Consider the following 23281-nt stretch of genomic DNA (forward strand, 5'->3'; position numbering starts at 1 on the left):
GGATCAGGCTTCTGAGCCTCTTGGCCATTAGGGCAGGAGCCCCTCCCCCCCTTCGAGTCCCCCTGAGATCCCCCAGGCTTCCCCAAGCAGCAGGAGGGCGACAGGGCTGGACTGTCTCTAACAGTTCGTTTGGGCAGGTTCAGACACAGCGGGGCTTTGCACAATCCAGAAGCCTGCCCTCTGCTGGCAGGACCTGCTCCCTGTTCAGCACCCACAGCACAGACCCCAGGACCTAGTGACGGGTGACTGGAAAAGAGGCACACACGAGGCCAAGCAGTATGGCTAAATCCATTTATTCTGAGATAAAAAGCAAAACAGGAGTCGAATTACCCCTGCAGGACCCCGTCCCCACCCCCTTCCTCTCTGTCCTATGCTATCAATAAATAAGTTTCCCTATATTCAAATATTTAATAGAAGTCTCTCCCCATTTGCCAGTTCAGACCTCTGCTATGGTACAGGGGCTGCCCTATCCCCAGAATATACAAAATGTTACACAGATAAGTATGTACACTGGGGAGGGAGCTGGGGAGGAGCCCACCCCGCCACCAGCTTACGCCTTTGCTTGGCCTCAGTTAGCCCTGACATCCCAAGGCCTGGGAGAGTGCTGCCCAGTCATCTAACTGGACAGCGTGGGGGCCACTTGTGCCCCAAAGTGCCTCTGAAGAGAGGATGCATGAGCCCCTCTGAATGAAGGACTACCTGATGGGGGCGAGGAGGCCACCAGGGAGCCCCTGCTCCCCAAAAGAGGCAACCTCCTAAATAAACTATATTTATTGAGCCTCTGGCTCTTTGTTTTTCCGGAACTGTGAACAGCCCAGAGATAAAGATACAGCCGTTGCCAAGGTGGCAAAGGGTCTGCACATATTTGTCTCCCTCATTAGGGGGTTCATCATACCCCTCTCGAGGGTCTTATCTTGGTAGTCTAAGGATAAAAGGGTGGTCGGGAAGGAATGATAGGGTGGTAGGGACAGGCTGGGGGCAGAGCCCCCAGCCCCACTTGTCTAGGCTTTGTGTGCTAGTGTTAACTCCTAGACCACCGTGATCTTCACCTCATCATTTTCATCGGCCCGGTAGAAGAAGGGGACACAGGGGTTGTGGCCCAAGCCTGGGCGTTCTCGGGGGTTCTGGATCTCACACAGCAGCTGCATGATCTGCTGGGCGGTGGGGTTCTCAGCTCCAGTGTGGCGTGACAGGGCCTCTCCCTGGGGAGGCTCCGCACTGTCACTGTCGGCCAGGCTCACTTCTCGAAGATCATCTTCAGGGAGAGAGAGGGGCGGGGCCCTGAGCGCTGTGCAAACCCTCCCCCACCGCCCGCCCACCCGCTCGCGGGCTCTACTCACCACCCCGGCCACTGGCAGCGCCAAGCTCTTGGGCTGGGGGTGCCGTAGTGGGTTCCCCAGCAGGGTTCTGGGCAGTGGCCAGGAACTTGCCCTGCCATTCATTTCGCTCGTCCACCAGACGGAGCACCAGCTCCTGCAGCTCCAGTAGCTTCACCTGGAGGGAGAGGTGCTGAGCCCCAGCTCTACCCCGGCCCCGCCCCGCCCCCTCTCTGCTCCCGGGGACGCTGAGGGCCCACCTTCATTTCTTCTTTGTCCTGAGCCAGTCGGCTAATGTACTCCTCTTTCTCCCGGTGCCGCTCCTTTAGCACGGCCCTCTGATTCTGGTAGAGGGTAATGTACTCTCCTGCGGGGCAGACCGGCTGACGCTCAGGCTCTGCGAGCCCTCACGGAGCTCCCCCGACCCCGGGGGCTGGCCAGCCCGCTCACCTATGGTGTCCGTCTCTCCAGAAAGCTGGATGCAGCGATGCTCCAGGTCCTCCACCCGCTCCTTCAGATCCACTTTCTCCTGCATGAGCTCCAGGAAGCGGCTCTGCGGCCACAGCAGCGGGATCAGGGCTCGGCAGCCCTCCCTAGCCATCTCCACCCCCCGCCGGGGCCGTGCCGGAGCCGTGCCGGAGCCGTGCCGGAGCCGTGCCGGAGCCGATTCACTCACCTGCAGCTTGTCCATGGCCACCTGGAGGGCCTGGTGGGTCTCCCCAGGCACGCTGTCCTCGGTGGTCCCAGGGGCCACCAGGCGAGCCAGGCGCTTGCAGCGCAGCCTCTGCTCCTTCAGCTGCCCGCGCAGCCGCGCCTGTTCCTCCTCGGCACTGGCTAGGGCCGAGTTACAAAATGCCACCTGCGGGCAAGACGTGTACGCGTGCGCCTTTGTGGGGGAAGCTCGGGACGAGCCGGGGCCGGGGAGGCAGAGAGGAGCTCCTCTCACTGCCTCGGTGGGCACACCTGGGGTTTCGAGGATGGCGCAAGGTCGGACCACCGGCTCCCGGGGGAGGTTGAGGGTCAAGAGAAGCCGAGGGGGGCAAACCAAGAGAGGAGAAGGGTGGCGGGAGACCCCAGGGGGAAGCGGGAAGGTGGGACGGGGAAGGGCCGCTCACCATGGCCTCACGGCTATCTAGGTCCTCCGGCATGCTCAGCTTTGGCGGGGCTGCCTCCCCGTCCTTCTCCTCACCGTCCAGTCCGTCTCCTGTGGAGGCAGCCGGAGGGGCCTCAGACAACCCAACGGGGGAGGTGGAGCGGGCAGGGGAGGAAAGCCGGGCTCTGCCCCACCTCCCAGAGCGACCTTGGGCCAGCGCGTCCCCGGAGGAGGAGGAGGATTCGCCGCCCTGAAGTCCCCCCTCCTCCTCCTTGGGCTCCGTCCTCTTCCCTGGGCAGGTCCCGCTTACCTTCCTCAGGCATAGCCATGAGGTTCAGCTGCGCCTGGAGCTGCTGGTTCTGCTGGGTGGCAGCTTCCAGGCGTCCCTGAGGGGCCAGGAAGGAGTGAGAAGGGATACAGGCCGCAGGCCCTCCCCGGGGGCCCGGCGCTCCAAGCCCCTCACCTGGGTCTCCTGTAACTCTTGGCGGGCCATCTCGGCCTCCGCCTTGCCCTGAACTTCCTCGTGCTGCAGCCGGTCCATAAGCTGCGTCTGCAGCAGCACCTGCTTTTGCAGCATCTCCTTGTCGGAGGCCAGCTGCTGAAAGGCGGCCACGTGCTGCTGATAGGCCGCCACGTACTGCTGCAGGTGGCTCACGTACTGGTCCCGCTGCTGCTGCAGGCTCTCGGCCTCCTGGCTCTTCAGCTCCACCTGCGGGAAGACCCTGGGAGTGAGGCAGGCGGCGGCCTGCAGATTCGGAGCCGGGACCCGGGGAGGTAGGGGCAACAGCTCTTTCTGCCGCCCTGCCGTGGGCGGTTGGGGGGGGGGGTGGCCTGGCTCATTCACTCCGGGACCTAAGTGACTGTCCCCTGGCGCAGAGCCCCACGCCTCCCTCACCCAGCCTCACACCTCCTGACAACCTTCTTTCCATTTTAACTTTAGTGGAAAATCAAAGCGCGCCCCCCCCCTTAAGGGCACGGTTGTCATTTAACCCTCGACACCTCTGTGAGCAAAAGGGTCATCTCCCTTCTAGATTAAGGAAACTGAGGCTGAGAGATGAGAAGTGAAGAGTGACCACTGGGATCAGAAGCCACAGCTGAGTCCAAGAAGCTTTCCCCCCTCACTGGGGGCTTGAAGGCTCTAGCTGGAATGATGACCTTCGGCCCAGGGCTACCCACTTCTCAAAGTCAGGAGCAAGGAGCCACGAGGAGCTGTGCTCAGAAGGACTCTGGAGTCACATGCCCCCGCCACCAACCCCAGGCTGGAACCGCGGGTCCTGGCCACGCCCCCCGCCCCCGGCCCCGGGGCCTCCGCAGCTGACGCAGGGGTTACCGTCTCCTTCAGCTCCGCCAGCTTCTCCTGCAGCTGGCCCAGCTTCTTGGCCAGCTCCTTCTTGACATGCTGCTCCGACTGCAGCGCGCTGGTAATCTCCATATTCTCGTTGCTCTGGACGAAGAGAAGGAATCGGCGGCTACCCAGTGTGGTTGGAGACCCCAGAGCTTGGTGTCTGCCTCCCGCAGCTCAGGGAAAGGTGGAGGCAGGTGGGAAAATCCCCCCACCCCACTCATCTGCGCTCACAGGTGCCGTGATTGGCACCATTTCACGTAAGGTCCGTACCCCGCCCCCCACCGGCCCCATTTTACAGGCGGGGAGACAAAGGCCCGGAGAGGTCAAGAGTCTTGCCCAGCACCAAAGGACTCAGCCAGGGAGGAAGGGCTGCGCACCAGCCTGACGAAGCCATTCTGCAGCTCAGCCAGCTGCTCCTTGAGCTCACGGTTCTGGGACAGCGCACGGCTGATGGTGGTACGGTCATTCTGCATGGTTTCCAGAATCTGCTTGCGCTCCTCAGCCTGCTCCCCCCAGCACTCGGCGGCCCGCTCCAGCTCCAGCAGCCGCTGCTCCTGCTCCCAGTTCAGGCGGCTCAGACCTTCGTTGTCCTGCACCTGGGCCCGCAGCTGCCCTGCCAGGTTCTCCAGCTCCTTCTGCAGTTGTTCAGCCTCCGCCTGCAGTCGCTCTTCCACCTCCGAGGGCCCTGCTGGAGGTTCCTGGGCTGGGGGGACCTCTGCGGGGGGCACATGGTAGAGGCTTCTTATCCCTGTGCCTTCAAAAAACCCCTCTTTCTGGTCCGCAGCTCCTAGTTTGTTTTTTTTTTTTCTTTTTTAAAAGAGGCTCCACGGGGCGCCTGAGTGTCTCAGTCGGTCGAGCGTCCGGCTTCAGCTCAGGTTATGATCTCGCGGTTTGTGAGTTCAAGCCCCGCGTTGGGCTCTGTACTGACAGCTCAGAGCCTGGAGCCTGCTTCGGGTGCTGTGTCCCCCTCTCTCTTCGCCCCACCCCTGCCTGTGCTCTGTCTCTCTCTTTCAAAAATGAATAAACATAAAAATAAATAAATAAATAAATAAATAAATAAATAAATAAAGGAGGCTCCATGCCCAACAAGGGGCTGGAACTCACGACCCCAAAATCGAGAGTCGCACGCTCTACCGACTGAGCCAGCCAGACGCCCTTTGGTCCACTGCTCCCAACTGGGCTTCCTCACCCCAAACCTTGGCTTCCTGACCAATAATCCCTCACGCTCATAGGACGTGCAATCTTTCCAGACACTTATGAATAGAGTTCTTCACGTTTTTATGCTCAAGACAACTCTGGGTAGTTGACAGTGGGCACTCAACCCAGATATGCCAACTCCTGGTCCAGACCTCCTTCCCTTGGCCACAGTGCCCTTCCATCTGTCCACCTTCCTAGAGCATTCGAAGGCATCCTCACTGGCCCTCTGACACCAATCCTGTTCCCCTACCACTCCGGCCCCAGCTTACCTATCTGTTTCTTCAGTTCAGCCAAGCTGGCCTCCAGCTCCTGCACCTGACTCACACTGTGCTCCTTCTCTTCCTTCAACTGCTGCATCTGCCCAGAGCACAGAAGGGATGGACATGTGGGGGGTGGGGAGGGAGGGATGGGCATGTGGGGGCTGCGGAGGGAGGGACGGCCAGGCAACCATCGCCCTCTCCACCCACCCCACCCCCACCGCCCCCGCAAAAACCACCCAGCCACCTCTGGCTGCACACAGCAAGTGACAGGCTTCCCATCTTACTGACGCCCCGAAAGATCAAATGACCTAAGGTGGGGGGGCCGAAGGTCACACCTTACCTTTTCAGACATCTGTTTCATCCTTTCCTGCCAAAAGGCATTATCCTCTTTCAGATTCTCTACGTACTTGTCTCTCTCCAGCTGCATATGCTTGAGGGTGTCTTTCAGCTGCAAGAACGGGCACAGAGGTTAGCAGGGGCAGCCACGGGGCCTCACCAGCTCCTGCTTGCCTGCGATCATCCTGCTTCCACACCCCTCGCCCTGCAAGGCCTCACCTGCCCCACACGTGTCTCCAGCCGTGCCCGTTCTTCCAGGGCCTGCTGTAACTGTTGGTTGCTGTCGGGGGGTTTAGACCCACTAGAAAACTGGAGAGTAGAAAACGAGAAGGTTAGCATTGGGAAACCGGGCTGCTCTATGCAGGTTCCCGCAAACGGGTGTGCGCTAGGATAACGTGCATCCACATCGATGAAGAGGTCCACCCTCACGTCATTAGTACTACGTCCGCAAGCCTCACGTTTACTGAATATTCATTGTAAGTGGCCCTTTGCCTCCCAGGCCCATCAACCTGGTGTTCATCCTTCCAGATCCTTTCTGGCTATAATGATTAAGGCTACAGAGTGGTGCTTGTCCCAGAGATGGGGTGTTCAGGTCACAGAAGACAGGCATCCATCAACTCCGGAGCAAGCATAAGCCCTCACTTTTTCTATCTCCAGCAGGCCATTTGTTAGACTGCCCATCACAGGAACGGGCACAAAGGAGGCATTCCAGTCGTACTGGGTGGATGGATGGGTGGATGGATGGATACAGAGCTCTGTATGCTGCCCAGGCCAGGCCGAATCTGCAGACTCGTGTTTTGCTCTGGAAGACTGACTGTAAGAGGAGCCCTGACAATTCAGATCCCATCCAGAAGAAAGCAATCAGGAGGGTGACAGACCGTGGGAGAAACAGTTGGGGCTGTTTCGGTAGGAAAAGATCTTAGGGAGGACAAGGAACCTACGCACACTCCTTCTCAGAGTATCTGAGGGTCTGTCTTGGGCAAGAGGCAAGATTTTTCCTGTGCTGATCTGGAAGGAAGAGCCTTGCCGAAGGAAGTGACGTGAAGGCTGAGTGTTGCTCAGTGTGAAGAAGCACTGACAAGGGGAAGCTCTCTGACCCAGGCACCCTGAAGACCTGGTGGCCCAGCCTCTGAGAGGAAGCAGATAGACGCATGGGCTAGAACTGCCTTGTTATGTGTCATGACTCGGAACTATCATCTATACGACAATGGTTTTCAACCGGGGCGCTTTAAAAAAAAAGCAAAAATAAAAAAGCCCCATCCCTGAGATTCTAATTCCACAGGTCTGGGCGGGGCCCGATTTGTAGATGCTTTATCAATGTCTGCAGCAGGATTCTATGGCAGGAGCAGAACGAGAATGCAAATCTTCCAGCTCCTGGCTGGAGACGGCGGCCCCAGATGGATGGGGCCCCAACTCCCTGGGACTCTGGCCTCACCTGCTGCAGCAGGAGCTCCGACATCTCCAGCTTCTTCTCCAGCTCCTGCACCCCAAGCTGCAGGGCCTCCTTCTCTTTCATACAGACACGCAGCCTCTCTTCCAGCTCCGAGTTATGCTCCTTTAGGTCCTCGTTGTCTTTGCTGTAGCCATGGGCAGCAAAGAAAGGTACGAGTAAAGAACAGAAAAGAGCGCTCTGATGATCCACCCACCACCCTCACCACAGAGCCACAGAACAGTGGCGTCGGAAGGGACCCGGGGATCAGGAGTCACAAGTGGCAGGCCAGAGAGAAGACAGGAGTGGCCTGAGGCCACGGCCTGTGTTGATTGCACAGCTGGGCCCAGAGCCTGGCTCTGCATCTGTCCTAACCCATATGCCCCACCCCCCGCCCATGTTCCTGTCCCCCTCCCACTTCCCAGCCCCCAGCCATCCTACTTGTTCTTGTATAATTCCAGTTTGAGGGCGTCTCGCTCTTTGGTCAAGTCCTTGTTGTGCTGCAAACACAGAAAGGCGAGGTCAGGATCGGGCAGGCAGGAGGTGCGTCTCAAGGACTAATGGCAGCACAGGGACTCCTCTAGAGCTGTGCTTCTTCAGCCCGCACCCGCCCTTGACATTTTGTTCAAAGCATTCCCAAGCCCATGTTCTCACGTGCCTCGGCTAAGAACTCGGTAAGGGTGGGAGAGAGCCACAGCTGGCTAGCAGAGGCCCACACAGGGCAGGTAGGATTGCAATCATTATTACTAGCGGCACCAGCACTTCTGAACCTTTACTGGGCACTTTACTGGGCGCCGAGCTAACAATCGCACTGAATCCCCGCGATCACCGCCTGGGGGAGGCATGGGTGCATGTCTGTTTTACAGGTGAACAACACAGAGTAGCACAAGTTAAGTTGTCACCGAGACAGAGCTGGGATTAAACATCTGATTCTTCACCCATTTTCCCCCTGGGGTGGGGGAGCAGACACAAGGAGGGGAAGTGAGTTTGCATCGTGATCTCTGTTCCTTTTTTTTAATGGATGGTCTGTTCACACAGCCCACCACCCAGAAGGACAGAGGTGACATGCCTCCCAGCTACTCTGTTTCTCTCCCTGGGTATTTATACATCCTTTCACACACTTCGTGTCTAGCACACACACCCTTCTCCCCTTCCTGTACAAATGGTAGCATACTAAAAGCACCGTTCTAGGGGCACCTGGGTGGCTGCATGAGCTAAGCATCCAACTCTTGATTTCGGCTCAGGTCATGATCTCATGGTTCATGAGATCGAGCCCCAAGGCAGGCTCGATGACCACCTGGGACCTGCTCGGGATTCTCTCTCTCTCTGCCCCTCCCCCACTGGCACATGTCTTTCTCAAGAACAAACATTAAAAAAAAAAAAAGTACTGCTCTGTACTGGCCAAGGTCCACAGCCCATGGAGGGCAGGGCTGGCTCTCAGCCTCTGGGCTCTGCATTCAGTGCTCCCTCCAGAAAGCAGCTCCCACCCCTGCCAACTCCCTCAAGTCAGCCAGCTCAGCCCCAGGTTGCTTTCAATAACCACACAACTTTAAAGCAGCGAGAAATGGCCCGTGCTGCCTTCTGGGCAGCAAGACACCCCGTCGTACAGAAGGGACCTTCAGGCCATTCCCCTGTCAGGGTAGCTGCGCCTCCAGTGGATGGGTCAGCTGCTGGGCTCACCTTGTCCACCTGTTTCTGCTGTGTAGAGACAGCAGACAGTGTGCGCTCCAGCTCTCCTACGCGCTGGCGGGAAGACTGCAGGCGACTAGCAAGATCTTCAGACTCTCCTGGAATGACAGAGTTCGAAGTGGGACCCAGGAAGGAATCCCACCAAAGCCCTGCCAATGTGCCAGGCTGAGACATGGGTGTCTAGACTCCTACCTGCTTTCTGCCTGACTGCCTGCTGTGTATGGACCAAGGCTGTATGCAAATCGGTCTTCTCAGACACCAGAATCCCTATGGTCTGGATGTGAACCTTTGGGAGGGAAGGGGAAGCAGTAGTGAAGAGGAGGAAAGGAAGCGTTTCCTGGGGGGTGGGAGGGAGACCTTGACACCACACACCTGTAGCTGTTCCCTTAGAGAACCCTGTTCCTTCATAAGCTTCTGTTCAAACTCCTTCTTCTCCTGCAAGAAGGACACAACATCCCTGACTGGGAGGAGGCAGAGTTGAAACAGCAAAAGACACGCTCCTGGAATGCCACCGATGGCCCAGGACAGGCCCAACAATGAGGCCAGATTTGGGGCCCGGGGGGGGGGGGGGGCAGCAGAGGGGTAGGGCAGGGGTGCGGGAAGAGGGGGCCCTTTATTTCTCCAGGCTGGGAGCAGACCTAGACGAGAATGGGCCTCTACAACTGAATCCTCCCCAAACCTATCCACCACGTAATCAGCAGACAAATCATGTTACGTTACTTTTTCCAGTTGATCCAAAGTTTCCTGGTGCTGTTGTTTCTGTGGAGAGAGTCAAAGGAGGGTAACTGAGGCTGTCCCCCTTTTACTACCCTCCCCAGACCAAAACGGAGGGATGGGCAGGGGCCAGAAATGGGTTTTAAAGGGAAAGTTCATGGGGACATGAACTGACAGACTCTCCTCAAGCTCCCAAGGAAAGAGACCTTGGCCTCACATCTACACAAGTGAGTCTGAATCCAGAACACCCATGAAAGGACAAGGACATAAACCTCTAAAAAGGGAGCTGAGAAACGAGACTACCCTTCTGCCAGCTCGTGGCTTGGAAGGGTGCACTCATTCAGCAGATATTTACTGAGCATGTACCATAGGCCCCGTTCGGTTCTTAACAGCAGGGATATGGGAATGAAGGGCCCTGATCTTCTGAGCTAAATCGGACAGACTCGGACACCTCGAATTCTACCTCCTCAGGAAACTGAAGCCCACAGAGGAAAGGTGACTTGTCCGAGTTCAGAGACAGAGCAAATTAGGGACTGAGTCAGGGCCAGACCACACCAGTCAAGCCAGTGCTTCCTCCAGAGGCAACAGCCCCGGGGCAAGTGGGGAGAGGACTCGAGCAGGGGTGTCTGGAGAACAGAGAGGAGGCAAAGAGGACAGCCACAGAGAGCCATGCTGCATGCTCCGTGCTCCGGGGTCCCTCCAGCTGAGACCTAGGCCCCCCAGCACCCCACTCTCCCTTGGCAGCAGGGGCCCCCAGCCCCTCTCTTCAGAGCCCCAGGGGAAAACTAGAGCCCCAGATTGGCAGCGTGAAACCAGGGGACCCCACTGGACTCTTACCAATTCCTCTATCTTGCTACTGAGTTGTTTGTTTGTTAGATTGCTGGAGTCCAGGGCTAGTGATAGCTCTTGGTACCGGCTCTGAGGCGCATGCAGAGGAGGAGGAGGAGGAGGAGTTGGACGAGGGCGGGGGGAGAGGTAGAGAGAGCAGTCATTAGGGTTGGGGGCTGTCTGGGCTGTCTCAGCTGGCAGAGGGGCACCCAGCCCCCGCTGTGGGAGGAGGTGGGGGCTGGCCTGCAGGATCACTGGGCCGTGGTCCAGGCCAACTTACCTCCAGATCCTTTATGTTAGCAGAAGTAGCCAGGCCCTCCCCATTGATGTAGGATGAAGACTAGGAGACACGAAAGGGCTCACATGGAGACGCGCGCTGTCCCCCTTGGTGCCTAAGCTCTCCAACTTCCTGTCTTGCCCAACAACTGCAAACTTTTCTAACTTGGCAGTAACCCCTTTGTACCAACTCCTCCCGGTTCTTATCTGCCCCTCCTCCACCCCCCTCCCAGGCAGCTCTCACTCTGTGCTTTCTGCAGCAGGATCAAACGAGGTAACCAGCCTCGAGGTCCAACCCCTTCATTCGGGGAGCTTCAAAGAGGACACTCAGAGGAGCTGTGACGAGCTACACATCAGCCAGCAGGCCAGCTGGTCCCAGGCTCTTCCCTCTCTCCACCTCTGTTGCTTTCTATCGTATTTTCCCTCCCCATCTACTCCCCTTTGGGCTTCAAGTTCTGGGGTACCTCAGACACAAGACCATTGAGCTGCTGAGAAAGCTGTCGCAGGCTCTCGGTAGATGACAGACATCTGCGGATGAACACAGGAGTCAGGGGTGTAGGAGGCTCGAAGAGAAAGAGGGGGTCACGCGGGCAGTGGCCCGCCCCAACTCCCTCAGCCTAGGGACCGCTGCCCGCATAGGAGTTACTCACTTGCTTTCTTCCATGAGAAAAGGTTCATTTTTTGCATCATGGTTCTGTTAGGGAAGAAATGCATGAGGTAGTCACTCAATTTCTGGTTAAGACCACCCAGGGGTGGGGGCGGGGGAAGCCAAGCTCATTCTGACAACCTTCCATCTTCCCAAACTTCAAGGAAAGACCTGGTCTTGGCCTCCCTCACTTCAGTCCTCGGGAAGGGTGCTTGGCTCTAGAAACCAAACTACCTGAAGAAAGGGGACGAGGGCCCAAAGCAGGTACGGTCCTCTGAGGAGGAGCACGGGGCGAACGTACAGTGGGGTGGCAGGCAAGGGGGGAGGGGGCACAAACCTGAGTTGATGCCATGCTAGTGACACGGGGGGGACTAGCACAGGGGGAAGGGACACCGCCAGGTGACACGGTGTCATCAACAGTTGGTGCAACAGGAGCGGCGCGGTCTTTGGGCGCCTGTCACGGAACAGAGCAGGGGGTTAGGGGCCATGCAGGTAAGAAGGTGCCTTGCTGCCATGGATGCTGGGGTACAGAGCGGGCAGGACAGGGGTTGCTGTGGTCAGAGTGACAATCGCACATGCTGGGAGCCACTCTGGAGCGTGGAGGGCCGCTCTGCAACCTTCTGGATGGCCAAAGCTCAAAGCAGGGTATGCATGACCTCCTTCATGAATACATGATGGCTTTGCTCTCCCTGGAGCTCAGCAAGAGACAGTACCAGGCTCTGACCTTGGCAGCCACAGCAGGTGGAAGATAGGTGTGCCCAGTCAGGGAGGAGACAGGCACGGCTCTTCCGGAACGCCAGAGTGACCCTCACCCTGGGCCCCTGCTGGGCAAGAGGGTGGTGGTGATGGAGATGTGGTCAACGCCACCCTCTGCCTCCTTCCTCTCTTGCTCTCTTTTCCTCTCCCCGCCGCTCCCCCCAATCACTGGCCATGTTTGCCTTATTCAGGCCTTTTCTGGGAAAGCAGCTGCCCAGCTAGAAGCCTCACCCTATGCCTGCAAGTAAAAAGAAAAACATGGCCACTACCCCCACCCCAATCTCCTGGCTCTAAAACCAAGAACCAACCCGAAAAGCCAGAGGGAAGATGTCTACCCTCTGATTCTTGACATCCTGGAGAACAATCCTGGGAGTGGGGACAAGGAGCCATGGAGCAACCACTTCCTCTTCCCTACCTGGACCTACTTGCTTGACCAGAGCCCCACCCAGACTCTTTCCAGGCTCAGGCCTGACACTTAGTCCAAGTGTCTGGCCCCTAGAGATCTCATGTCCTACAGGCCAGATGAGCAAAGAGATGGGGAAGATGGCTGACAAATTCAAGTTTGATGAGGGGAGAGGACTAGGAAGCAAAGGCCCAGCCAGTGAAGCCAGCAGGAGGAGGCCATACCTCTTCAGGGCCCAGGGCTAGCTGCTCTCTGGACCCATCAGCCCTGGCCTCTGACAATCCACCCCTACCTCCCTCCTTAGAGCAAATGCTGCAGAGCCTGGGGAGCTGAAGATGAATCATTTGCATGTTTACTGTCCGTGCTGTGACCTTTGCCCCCGGAACCTGGTGTTGCCATGCCAACCTGTTCAGGGAACCTGGGTTCCCATGGATCCCTAGCACTGAACACAAGAAAGTTCAGAAAAGGACAAAAGTAATTTTCTGAGGACTTAAGTATATATAACACGACAATCCTGTGAACAACCAGGTTATTTCACACCGTTAGGTCTTGTAGCTAAAGTCTGGAGTGTTTAAAAAACACTGTCCACCCCCTCCAAATGTCCCATTGAAACTAATCTCTCCATGATTCCCCATTTCTGGAAATGCTGTCAGCTCTGTCCAGGACCCTGCAACCACAAGCCTGCATTGCGGGAGCAGAAAATCAAAGTGGGAAACAGTTACTGAGACAGAGAGGGTTTAAAAAACGACAAGCAGGGGCACCTGGGTGGCTCAGTCAGTTAAGCTTCGGCTCAGGTCATGATCTCACAGCTCGTGAGTTCGAATCCCACGTCAGGCTCTGTGCTGACAGCTCAGAGCCTGGAGCCTGCTTCGGATTCTGTGTCTCCCTCTCTCTCCGCCCCTCCTCCACTCACGCTGTCTCTCTCTTTCTCAAAAATAAGTAAACATTAAAAATAATAAGACAAGAAGGATCTGGGTCTTCATTTCCAGGACCACAGCAGGATACAGACACAGAATCGTAGAACTCAGTGCAAATACAAGCTTCCAGACTCCTCTAGGCCTGTACTCCCTTCCCCATGACCCTTAGCGGCTCCTCTGAGCCCATAAGGTATGTCTCACCTTCTCCAAGATGATAAAAGATGTGGGGGAAGGAAAACAAACCCAATCAACCAAGCAGGTGAAAAAGCAGACATGAACAGGCTGAGGGTTAATGACAGCAACATAAAATAAGCCAGAGGCAAAGTATCCCCCAAACCAGAGAAGCCTTGGAGCATGCACAGCTGGGAAAGAGCAAGCCAGAGAGGGGGCTCGGCACTGCCTCACCTTCCACTTGTCCAATGGGGGGAGCGCTACCCCATTGGAGCGGTTAAGGTCGGACACCAGCACCTTCAGAATGTCCTGAATCTACAGGAGGCGAAAAGGGAGAAACAAGGGCAGGGGGAGAGAGAGAGAAAAGTGGCTTAGAGAGAGGTGAGAGAGTCAGGGAAGGAAGAAGAGATGGGCTCACGAGAATGGAATGCTGGAAAAGAGAGACGGGAACGAATCCATGGCCTGTGCCGCCTTCCCAAAAGGCCACGTGGCGCCTTGCAGAAATCAACGTGCACAGAGAGAAAAGTCCCCTGAAAGATGCAGTGACACAGAATGCAGTCACCTGCCCGATGCAGCTGTTTTCTGAATACATCCGTGAGACCCTCTCCTCAGGCCCAGGATGCCGGGGATGAATCTGACAGGAATCTCATCTCTGTTTTAAAAACCAGACTGCCGAAGGAAGGGTTCACTTGAACAAAGGGGGCTCCAGCTAGAAGTCTGGAAGACACTGACCTGCTCCAACAATATCATCTTACAGATGAGGCCACTGAGGCCCGGGGGAGGAAGTGATTTTCCTGAGGTCTCCCAGCCAACAGGTGGCAAAGATGGACTCAAAACCCACTGTCTCCTGACCCAAGTGCTTGGGGCTCTCCTCACCACACCCTGGGCCTCTCTTGGTGCTTCCTAAGGGAAGGCTGTGGTGGCAAATGGCTGTTCGCACTGCCTGGCTTCCCCTTGAAGCTGGGGATGAGGCAAGTCACCCCATCAGTCACACAGCAACACCCTTGACTGAATGTTTACCCCGCACAAGGCCCTATACTAAGGGATTATTCTAAAAACAACATCAAGGGGCGCCTGGGTGGCGCAGTCGGTTAAGCGTCCGACTTCAGCCAGGTCACGATCTCGCGGTCTGTGAGTTCGAGCCCCGCGTCGGGCTCTGGGCTGATGGCTCAGAGCCTGGAGCCTGTTTCCGATTCTGTGTCTCCCTCTCTCTCTGCCCCTCCCCCGTTCATGCTCTGTCTCTCTCTGTCCCCCAAAAAATGAATAAATGTTGAAAAAAAAAATTTAAAAACAACATCAATCATCTCATTTCAGTGTCACAAGTGTAAGTCAGACCACAATGACCCCAATTTTTACTGAGTGGAAGTATATCCCCAGCAGGGACAGGTCTCCAGCAGAGGGACAGCTGGATTCAAAGCTGTACCTGACACTTTCTCCACAACCTTCATCACTGCCCTTTACTACCCCTCACGTACCCCTGTGCCCCCGGAAGCCTGGCCAGCCAATACTCACATCCTCAGGAGTGTGACAACCATCAGCAGTGGCTGTCTCAGGGTTACTGCCATTTTTAATCTTCCTTTTCTTCTTCGCTCCTGCAGGAACACCAGGGCTGTTCCTCTGCTGATACTCTCTCAACTGCAGCAAGGAAAAGCAGTAGGACTCGTGAGAACCGTAAACCCCCATATTCACATCCAACTTTGTTGTTTACAATATACTCCTCTATCCGCCACCTGATTTATTTTTTTCCAACGTTTATTTATTTTTGGGACAGAGAGACAGAGCATGAACGGGGGAGGGGCAGAGAGAGAGGGAGACACAGAATCGGAAACAGGCTCCAGGCTCTGAGCCATCAGCCCAGAGCCTGACGCAGGGCTCGAACTCATGGAGTGCGAGATCGTGACCTGGCTGAAGTCAGACGCTTAACCGACTGCGCCACCCAGGCGCCCCAATCCGCCACCTGATTTAATGCCACCAGCAACCCGACAAGATGTTGTAATCCTTAATGACTGCAGAAATGGATAGGTAACGGGGCTTTAAAATAAAGGGGGGGGGAGGGCAATAATTTAAACCCGGTCTTCTGCCTCTGAGTTCTGGGGTTATGCTACAAAATCAGCAGGTGCCAAGAGGCAGTCCCAGAGGCACAGAGGTGGAAAAGTAAACATCTGAAACATCTGAATAATCAGACATCAGAGTCCATTCCTGCACATCTGTCAAGGCTGCAGACTGGTATTTCTCAAACTTTTACACCAACAGACCCTGACGGCAGAAAGCAGTGAAGGCACACGCCTGGTGAATTTGGAAACACAACAGAACAAGGGCAACCCAAGCACCATTTCAGAGAGAAGTCTATTATAATCTTACAAATCTATGCAAATGTCATCCCTAGGTGTATTAACATAAAAGGATTTTTCTCAAGAGAATTAAGCAAAAACTGAGGCTTTGGTCTCATATTTATCCTGTGGCACTCAGGACACTCCATGTTCAGATGATGACTGGGGGAAGATTCCCAGCTGTGAAGTTCAGTTTCCAGAGATCTGTTCCACAGAGGGTAAGCAGATCTCACTCCAAAGAGCAGTGATTAAGAGGCACTGGTTCCAGAATCATAGGAAATTAAAATGTGAGGTAGAGGATTTAGATTTAAAATGTCAGAAGTCTTTCTGAACAGTAGAAACCTAGGAGGATACCAAACTAAAGGAAACACATTCTCCCCATTGTCACCAAGGTGTTATCAACGTGTCTCGATCACTAGTGAAGTCAATGTCTAAGGATGGGGTACAGTCTAGTAAGGGCGCTTGAAACCCCTCCCACCTAGGTCCTACAGTCCCCAGTTCCCTTCAAACTGGAAATTTGTGCCATGACCAGACACCGGAAAGGGGATGAAAACACAGGGGGACTGAGTAGTTAAGATCAAACACCAGGCTCCTGGCGCTAATGACAGTTCCGAGGGGGATTGTGACGTAACTACATTCCACTCCTCCCTACCGACGCTCGCGGCTCCGCTCCGCGGTGGGGGAGGGGAAGGCAGGGCTAGGACCCAGGTCCTTGGAGACCGGGATCGGCCCGGGGAGCCCAGGTCGTCTGGTTCTGGGTGGCAGAAGGCGAGAGCCGAGCCCGGAGTGGGGAGCCCAGGGAGTCACTGCCCAAAGTCACCCAGGGGCGACGGGAGAGGGCGGGGGCTGGGCTGCCAGGGGGCGGGACGGGCTGAGAAGACTTTGGTGGGGGGGGCGGGGGGCCGCCAAGGGGCGCCGAGGGGCTCTCCCTGTGTGCCTTAGGGGCAGCACAGACTCTGACCACCGCCCGGCCGTCGAAGGGGCCTTTGGCTGGGTCAGGGAGCCGCGACTCGGCACGCTTTACCTTTTTCCTGGCCGCAGCCAATTTGCTCTGTCGGGTTTCTTCCGACATCACGGGAAGGGGAGGGGGACGGGGGGGCCACATCATCGCGATCCCAGCAACCACTGCGGAACTGCTCCCGGTAGTCACCGCGCAGACGTGATGGCCAGAAAAGGAGGGACGGGGCGTTTCTAGCTCCAGCTGGGTGGGCGTGGCCTCAATCCTCCAATCCTATTGGCCGACAAGAGAGATGAAAGGGAAAGGGAGCGTGGTTAGAGCCCCGCGAGCTCAAACGGAGAGGTGGAGTCACAATGAAAGCTGAGCGCGCAGCCGCTGTCCCCGCCCACCTCGGGGGGGCGGGGCGGGGCCTGGGCTCGCAGGATGCGCGCGCAGCTCGCTACCTGACCGTTGCCGGTCTCCATCCTAAGCTTCCGGTTACCTGGCGGGCCCGAGAGGCCGCTCTCCCGCCTCCGCCCTGGACGCTCCTGCACTGCAGACTCCCCCGAGACGGGGGCCCCGGACCCCAGGGCTCAGAAGGTGGGCGAAGAGCGGACAGCAGGGCGAAAGCGCATCCCTTCACGGCCCCTTTCCTGATGCCTCATAGCCCTGCCCAACTCTCATCTCAGAGATCACTTCCAGAGTCCCCATCTAGCCCTCCACACTCCCCTTCTCAGAATCCTCCTTCCTTGAGGATCCCTGCCCTGATCCCGGACCCTATCTGCCCCCTTCCCAACCCCCTACCTCCTACACCCCCACATACCCGTTTCCTCCCAGCGCGGATTCTAGGTTCAATCAGTCTTTTTTTTCCCTCGGATTCCTCTCCAGGACTCAACCAGGACTTTCCAAAAGTTGCCGCGGGGCCTTCCAATCCCCTGTGAGTACCCTTGTGCCCGCCCCCCTTCTCACCCTCCGCGGCGTAAGTGGGTGCTGCCCCCAGCCCTCCTCCCCGTCCCCAACAGTAGCTGACCCACCCCAGCCCTCTTCAGGCCTTCACCCAGCAGACCTTGTTCTGCTGAGAAACTCCAGGCCATTTCTCAAGCCTTCCCCTTCTTTTCCTCCTGCCCACCAAGCTTCAAAGAAGAAACCGTGTCCTGGCCTTTGCTAGCGGTACCCCACGTTCTCCAAGCCGGCTCTGTCTCTCCTCCCTCCTGACAGCACCACAAGTGGTTGGTTTTGTTCTTTTTCACACCACGACCCACCCCACGCAGAAACCATTCTCATTCCCTCAGATGCATGTGTTCTTTCCTGCCTTGGCCATCTAGATACACGCTCCCCTTCTGGAATACTTTCCTTCCAGCTTTTTGCCAAGCTGATGCTTGCTCATCCTTTAGAGTTGAGGTCCCTAAGAGAAGCCTCACCCCAACTTCTGGCTCAGTCCGGTTGCCCCATTAGGCGCTCCCTTAGCACACGGTACTTCAAGTTCAAAGCACTTTTCAGGCTTGTTGTTAGTTGGTTAATTATTTGTCATTCACTCATTCATTTGGCACATTTTATTGAATGTCCACCACGTGCCAGGCACTGTTGGGGACACAGTGAACAAAACAAAGTCCCTGCCCTCATGCAGTTTACACTCCAGTGGTGTAAGGCCAACAAGGAGCATAAGGTTATTAATGAAACGTCTATGTCGGGTGGTGATGGATGTTATAAAGTATCAGGACAAAGGAATAGTGGGCCATTGAGAAGTGACCGTTTTAGGCGGGGTGGCCAGGCAAGGCCTTTCTGGTGAAGTGTGAGTAGAGCTTTCAGTGGAGCTCTCTGGAGGGAAAACACAATTATTGGCTGTTGTATATACATTCTGTGAAGGCAGGGGCCAGGCTTGCGGTCTTATCCGTTGCTGAATCCCTTCCTCGGTCTCTTCTGTCCTGTGCAGACAGTTGATCCAACACACATTTCCTGAAGATTAGCAGCGTCCCAGGCACTGGACTTCGCAGCTTTTAGAGGCAGAAAGGGCAAAGGTGAACGGCAGCTCCCGGGAAGGGTTTTGTTATCCAATGAGATGATAAGCCCAGCGACATCACAGACTTGAGAATCCAAGAAGTAGACTTGAAGCAGATTATCTGAGGTCAGATTAGGGGCCAGGGTGAGCCCACTGGTTAGGATTACGTCTGGCTGGGAGTGAAAGAAAACCCCAAATAATGGTGGCCTAACCCTAACCCTCAGGGACCCAGGTCTATGTCTTGTTTTACCACATCTTCAACATGGGTTCCACCTCATCGCCCAAGATACTGATCAACTCTATCATTAGATTCACATGCCAGCCAGTGGGAAAGAGGAAGGCCAGAGAAAGGGAGGCCCTCTTCCTGGAAGGACGGTTCCCAGACGTTGTACACACCATTTCTGATTCACTTCTACTTGCCAGAACTTACAGGGACCACATCTAATTCCAAGGGAAGCGGGGAAATGTAATCTTATTAAAAGGTGGGGGGAGTCTGTCAGCAGGCAGAAGCAGGGGTAGGCTGTTGAGGACAACTTGTAGGTTCTAAATTGTGGATAATGGGTCAGTGTGGCTAATGACTTTTTTTTTTTTTTATTGCTTTATTTTTGAGGGGAGGGGGGTGCAGAGAGAAAGGAGGACAGAGGATCTGAAGCAGGCTACACACTGACAGCAGCGAGCCTGATGCGGGGCTTGAACTCACAAACCCATGAGATCATGACCTGAGCCAAAGTTGGATGCTCAGCCCACTGAGCCATCGAAGCGCCCTTGGCTAATGACTTTCTGTGCCGCTCAGCGGCCATCTCCCAAGTCAGGCCAGGCTGATGGAGCCAGCGAGGATTCTCTGCACCTTGACATTCAGAAACTGAAGGAGAAGAGGGACCTGCTGGACACGGAGATCTCCCAACTAATATCTGAGTAAGTCTTGCTGGACCCCTCAGCATGTTTAAGATAACTTTTAACCAGTGCCCAGTAACTGAAACCCAGCCGCACTAGCTTAGTGTAAAACTAAGGACCGTACCCCATGCCCTGCTGTTGGATTCAGGGTGTCTCAGCTGAATCTTTCAGGTAGGGTGTGGTCAGACCCAGGAGGACCTGGAACTAGGAAGAGGAAAGCTGTCCAGAACAGAGGTTATCCCTCTCGCGGTCTCTCTCTGGGCCCTGGTTCTCTGCCTCTGCTCCCATCTGCACACGGACTCCATTCTTTCTCTCTCTGCAGGTGGGATTCTCAGTGCCTGGGGGGAAGCTGGCTCTTTCGCAACTCCTAGATTTTCCCATGCCCCATGCTCTGGCCACGTGGCATAGACTGAGCAGCCTTTGAATGTGCCTTTCACACATGAGGGGATCTGAGTAGCCACTCCTGTGCTTATCTGTGAATCCCTCAGCTATGGCCAGGGTCACATAGTACCAGCGTGTGGCTGGGAACCACCCCCTAAGGGCACAGAGACGTTTGCCAGGAGCGAGGGGCTGGACAGATCCCCGCCCTACTGTAAGTTTCCTCAGGGCCCTCCCTGTGTCCCTAGTAGGCCCCTAGTGAGCATTTGTTAAATAGGTGCCTTGTTACTCTCTGAACCTTGGGTCCTCCCCAGCTTTCTTAAACATTTTCTCTCTCTCTCTCTTTCATCCCTCATCCCAGAGGCTACAGTGTGGATGAACTGGAGGACCACATCTCCCAGCTCCACGAGTATAACGACATCAAGGATGTAGGCCAGATGCTGCTAGGCAAGCTAGGTGAGCATCAGGACCCCAGAGGAGTAGCCAGGGCTCAGAGGGAAGGAGTCCCCATTCCCCAGGATGTTTGGATTTTGTTCCTGGGCCCTCTAATTTTCCAGCCCTCCCATCCTCGGCTGCCCTGCTCCCCAAATGCCCCAAAGCAGCTGGACAGCTCTTACAGGAGTCCCTGAGGTTTTTTCCTTCAAGTGTAGGGCCTGCATCAGAGCCAGAGACAGGTTTGAGCATGAACTCACCAACCTGCCAGGTTGAGGCTATGGTTCCCAGTCTTCTGGGGCCTATTCAGTAAGCAAAGGAGCACAAAGAAAGGAATTATAAAATGTGTTAACTGCTACGAAGGAAACAAAGGCCAGAGCTGGGGAATACTGAGACATGAACAGGGTGGCGGGTGGGGATGAGCTAAGGTGGTTAGAGAAGGCCTCTGAGGAGACCCTTTTCCCTGAGAGGAAAAAAGAGTCCTTGAGGGAGCAGGAAGCATGGCATCACCAAATGGCCAGGACATGGCCCATAGGGCAGCCTAAGGAGTGAGAGTTTTCAGCAGGCCCCAGGCGCAATGTGAATATAAATTTACATTTTCAGCATATGCTCAGTGCAGTCTCAGCTTTGTTTGGCTCCTCTGCAAAGTGGGGTGAGGGTTCAATGAGTCTAGTTTGGGGTGGCCAAGCAGGGCCCACAGTGGAGGGGTCTAGAAGGAGTAGCAGGAGGGTATCTCGGCCAACTAGAGGAGAAGGAATAAGGTGTAGGAGTGGGTCCTGGGTAGCTCAGTCCTTGGGCCATTCTCCTTCCTATGCCTCCCACCGGACACATTCTTTCTTCCTTCTTTCCTTTCAGCCGTGATCCGAGGTGTCACCACCAAAGAGTTGTATGCAGAATTTGGCTTGGACATGAATGACTGAGCAAAGGCTAACAGCCCCTTGCCCATGGCCCACTGGGACAGGCAGATTTGGACATGAGAGGCAGCGAGAGCCCAGCCAGAACAGAACACCCACAGGCTTCCCAGCAAGAAAGGGTCAGGAGCCCTTTTCTAGACAGCTCAAGCTGAGTGAGGAGGGAGCCCAGAGAAAAGGGAAAAAGAGAAGAAGGGCTGTTCCCTGCTCCAAGTTTCCTGAAATGTCCAGTGATATCTGTGTGTGTGTGTGTGTGTGTGTGTGTGTGTGTGTCTCCTATTTGTAAATAAACATACAAGCAATCTTGGTATAAATCTGTACATGGAGTCCCTCTCCTCTGATCTTCCCTGGGAAGCCCCCTGGTCATCCCTGGGAGAAAAACAGACTGCCTTGGATTATAACAAGCTTACACAGGATGCCTGGGTGGCTCAGTCAAGCATCTGATTGACTTGATTTCAGCTCAGGTCATGATCTCACAGTTGTGAGATCGAGCCTCATGTCAGGTTCCACGCTGAGCACAGAGCCTGCTTGGGATTCTCTCTCTTTCTCCCTAAAATTAAAAAAAAAAAAAAAATTGGGGTGCCTGGGTGGCTCAGTTGGTTAAGCGCCAGACTTTGGCTCAGGTCATGATCTCAAACTTTGTAAGTTCAAGCCCCATATCGGGCTCTGTGCTGACAGCCCAGAGCCTGGATCCTGCTTCAGACTCTGTGTCTCCGTCTCTCTCTGTCCCTTCCCCGCTCTCACTCTGCCTCTTTTTAATTAAAAAATCTTTTTTAATTAAAAAAAAATTGTGGGGCGCCTGGATGACTCAGTCTGTTAAGCGTCCGACTTCAGCTCAAGTCGTGATTTCATGGTTCGTGAGTCTGAGCCCTGCATTGGGCTCTCTGCTGTCAGCACAGAGCCTGCTTGGGATCCTCTGTCCCTCTCTCTCCGCGCCTCTCCTGCTCTCTCTTTCTCAAAACTAAATAAGCATTAAAAAAAAATTGCAAACAAGCTTACACATACCAAGCACTATGCTGAGTGCCCTTCATCCATCATCTCTAATGCCGGAGTCCATCCTATGAGGACTTAGTATTGCTAAGGATGAGGAAATTGAGGCTCAGAGAAGCAAAGTGACTTACCTAAGGTCGCACAGCCAGTAAGTGGCAGAGCAGGGATTCGAGCACAAGTCTAGTTCTGAAGCTTACAGTTTGCGGAATTGCCCTTCTGGGCTGGGGCCCAAGCGGGTAAGGGCTGAGGGTGAAACCGTGACACTGGAGGAATTCTTCCCTTGTGAGTCCTTCTGCACAATGAGCGTTCCAGTCCCCAGCTATAGTCCGCCAAGCCAGGGCGAGCCGTGTCTTCCTTGTGTGTTGCTTATCCTGAACCACCAGCACCAGCAGAAGTCAAACTAGTGTTTCAAGTGCTCAGTGCCATCCAGAATGACAGGATTTCGCACTGAACTTGCCAAGTGTTCTGACTGTTCGAGCTGCTCATCCGGCTGTCCCTGCAGGACATCTTCTTAAGATCTTAGGTGTGATCGCAGTGCTTGAAGACAGGCTGTCATGAGGTGAGGGACGGACGGTTTCGAAAAACCGGCCCTGTAAGTCGGGCCTGACTGTGGGTTCCGGCTCTATCCGCTTGTGAGCTGTGTGGCCACAGGCCATGACCTGGCCTCAAGAAGCAGAAATAATAGTAGTATTGTATGCAGTGTGGCAGCGTGCACTAGCTACCTCAACAAACAACCCCCAGATCTCCGTGGCTGAGCACCGGAAGGGTTGATTTCATAAAGTCTGATGAGAGTCTGGCAGCCCCTCCCCCCGCCCCCCACCTCTTCGGGCTTCACCGCCGGAATCCACAGCAGGGAGAAGAGAAGAGGGGAAGACACATCAACTCGGAATGGAGCCCTCCCCAGGTCAGCAGCCATCACTCCTGCTCGCAGACAATTGTCCAGAGCTAGTCACGTGGCCCAAGCCCACCGGGGACTGGGAAACCGGAGTGAGCGGCACATGGCTATTTGGTGGAGACTGGCTGCCGTCCGAGCC

General features: G+C 55.4%; 2 protein-coding genes across 3 annotated transcripts; one reads left to right on the forward strand and one right to left on the reverse strand.

Moving 5' to 3' along the window:
- Positions 1 to 277: 277 nt before the first annotated feature.
- Positions 278 to 16822, reverse strand: GOLGA2 (golgin A2). Of its 2 annotated transcripts, XM_047070164.1 has the most exons (27): positions 16731 to 16822; positions 14889 to 15011; positions 13611 to 13691; positions 11467 to 11583; positions 11134 to 11177; positions 10948 to 11011; positions 10488 to 10547; positions 10217 to 10297; positions 9386 to 9424; positions 9038 to 9100; positions 8858 to 8951; positions 8657 to 8763; positions 7418 to 7476; positions 6983 to 7124; positions 5767 to 5856; positions 5552 to 5659; positions 5221 to 5308; positions 4132 to 4469; positions 3740 to 3853; positions 2873 to 3118; positions 2720 to 2795; positions 2432 to 2520; positions 1993 to 2175; positions 1767 to 1869; positions 1577 to 1683; positions 1341 to 1494; positions 278 to 1255 (listed from the first exon to the last, which is right to left on the reverse strand). In XM_047070164.1, the coding sequence occupies exons 1-27, from the start codon at positions 16812 to 16814 to the stop codon at positions 1029 to 1031; spliced, it is 3081 nt and encodes a 1026-aa protein (XP_046926120.1). In that variant the 5' UTR covers positions 16815 to 16822; the 3' UTR covers positions 278 to 1028. The 2 variants fall into 2 exon arrangements, with proteins under 2 accessions (XP_046926120.1, XP_046926130.1); XM_047070174.1 differs by lacking the exon at positions 13611 to 13691.
- Positions 16823 to 17133: 311 nt separating this feature from the next.
- On the forward strand, positions 17134 to 21571 carry SWI5 (SWI5 homologous recombination repair protein; the record flags this gene model as incomplete). Its single annotated transcript, XM_047070186.1, has 5 exons — positions 17134 to 17243; positions 17532 to 17580; positions 19436 to 19557; positions 20276 to 20370; positions 21202 to 21571. Coding segments are annotated over 5 exons (441 nt in total), but the record flags the coding sequence as incomplete, so codon positions are not given.
- Positions 21572 to 23281: the final 1710 nt, after the last annotated feature.

This window comes from Lynx rufus, unplaced genomic scaffold (genome assembly GCF_022079265.1).
Source record: "Lynx rufus isolate CCGP_SWC_20201006 ecotype Redwood Valley unplaced genomic scaffold, mLynRuf1.p SCAF_10, whole genome shotgun sequence".
Lineage (NCBI taxonomy): Eukaryota > Metazoa > Chordata > Mammalia > Carnivora > Felidae > Lynx > Lynx rufus.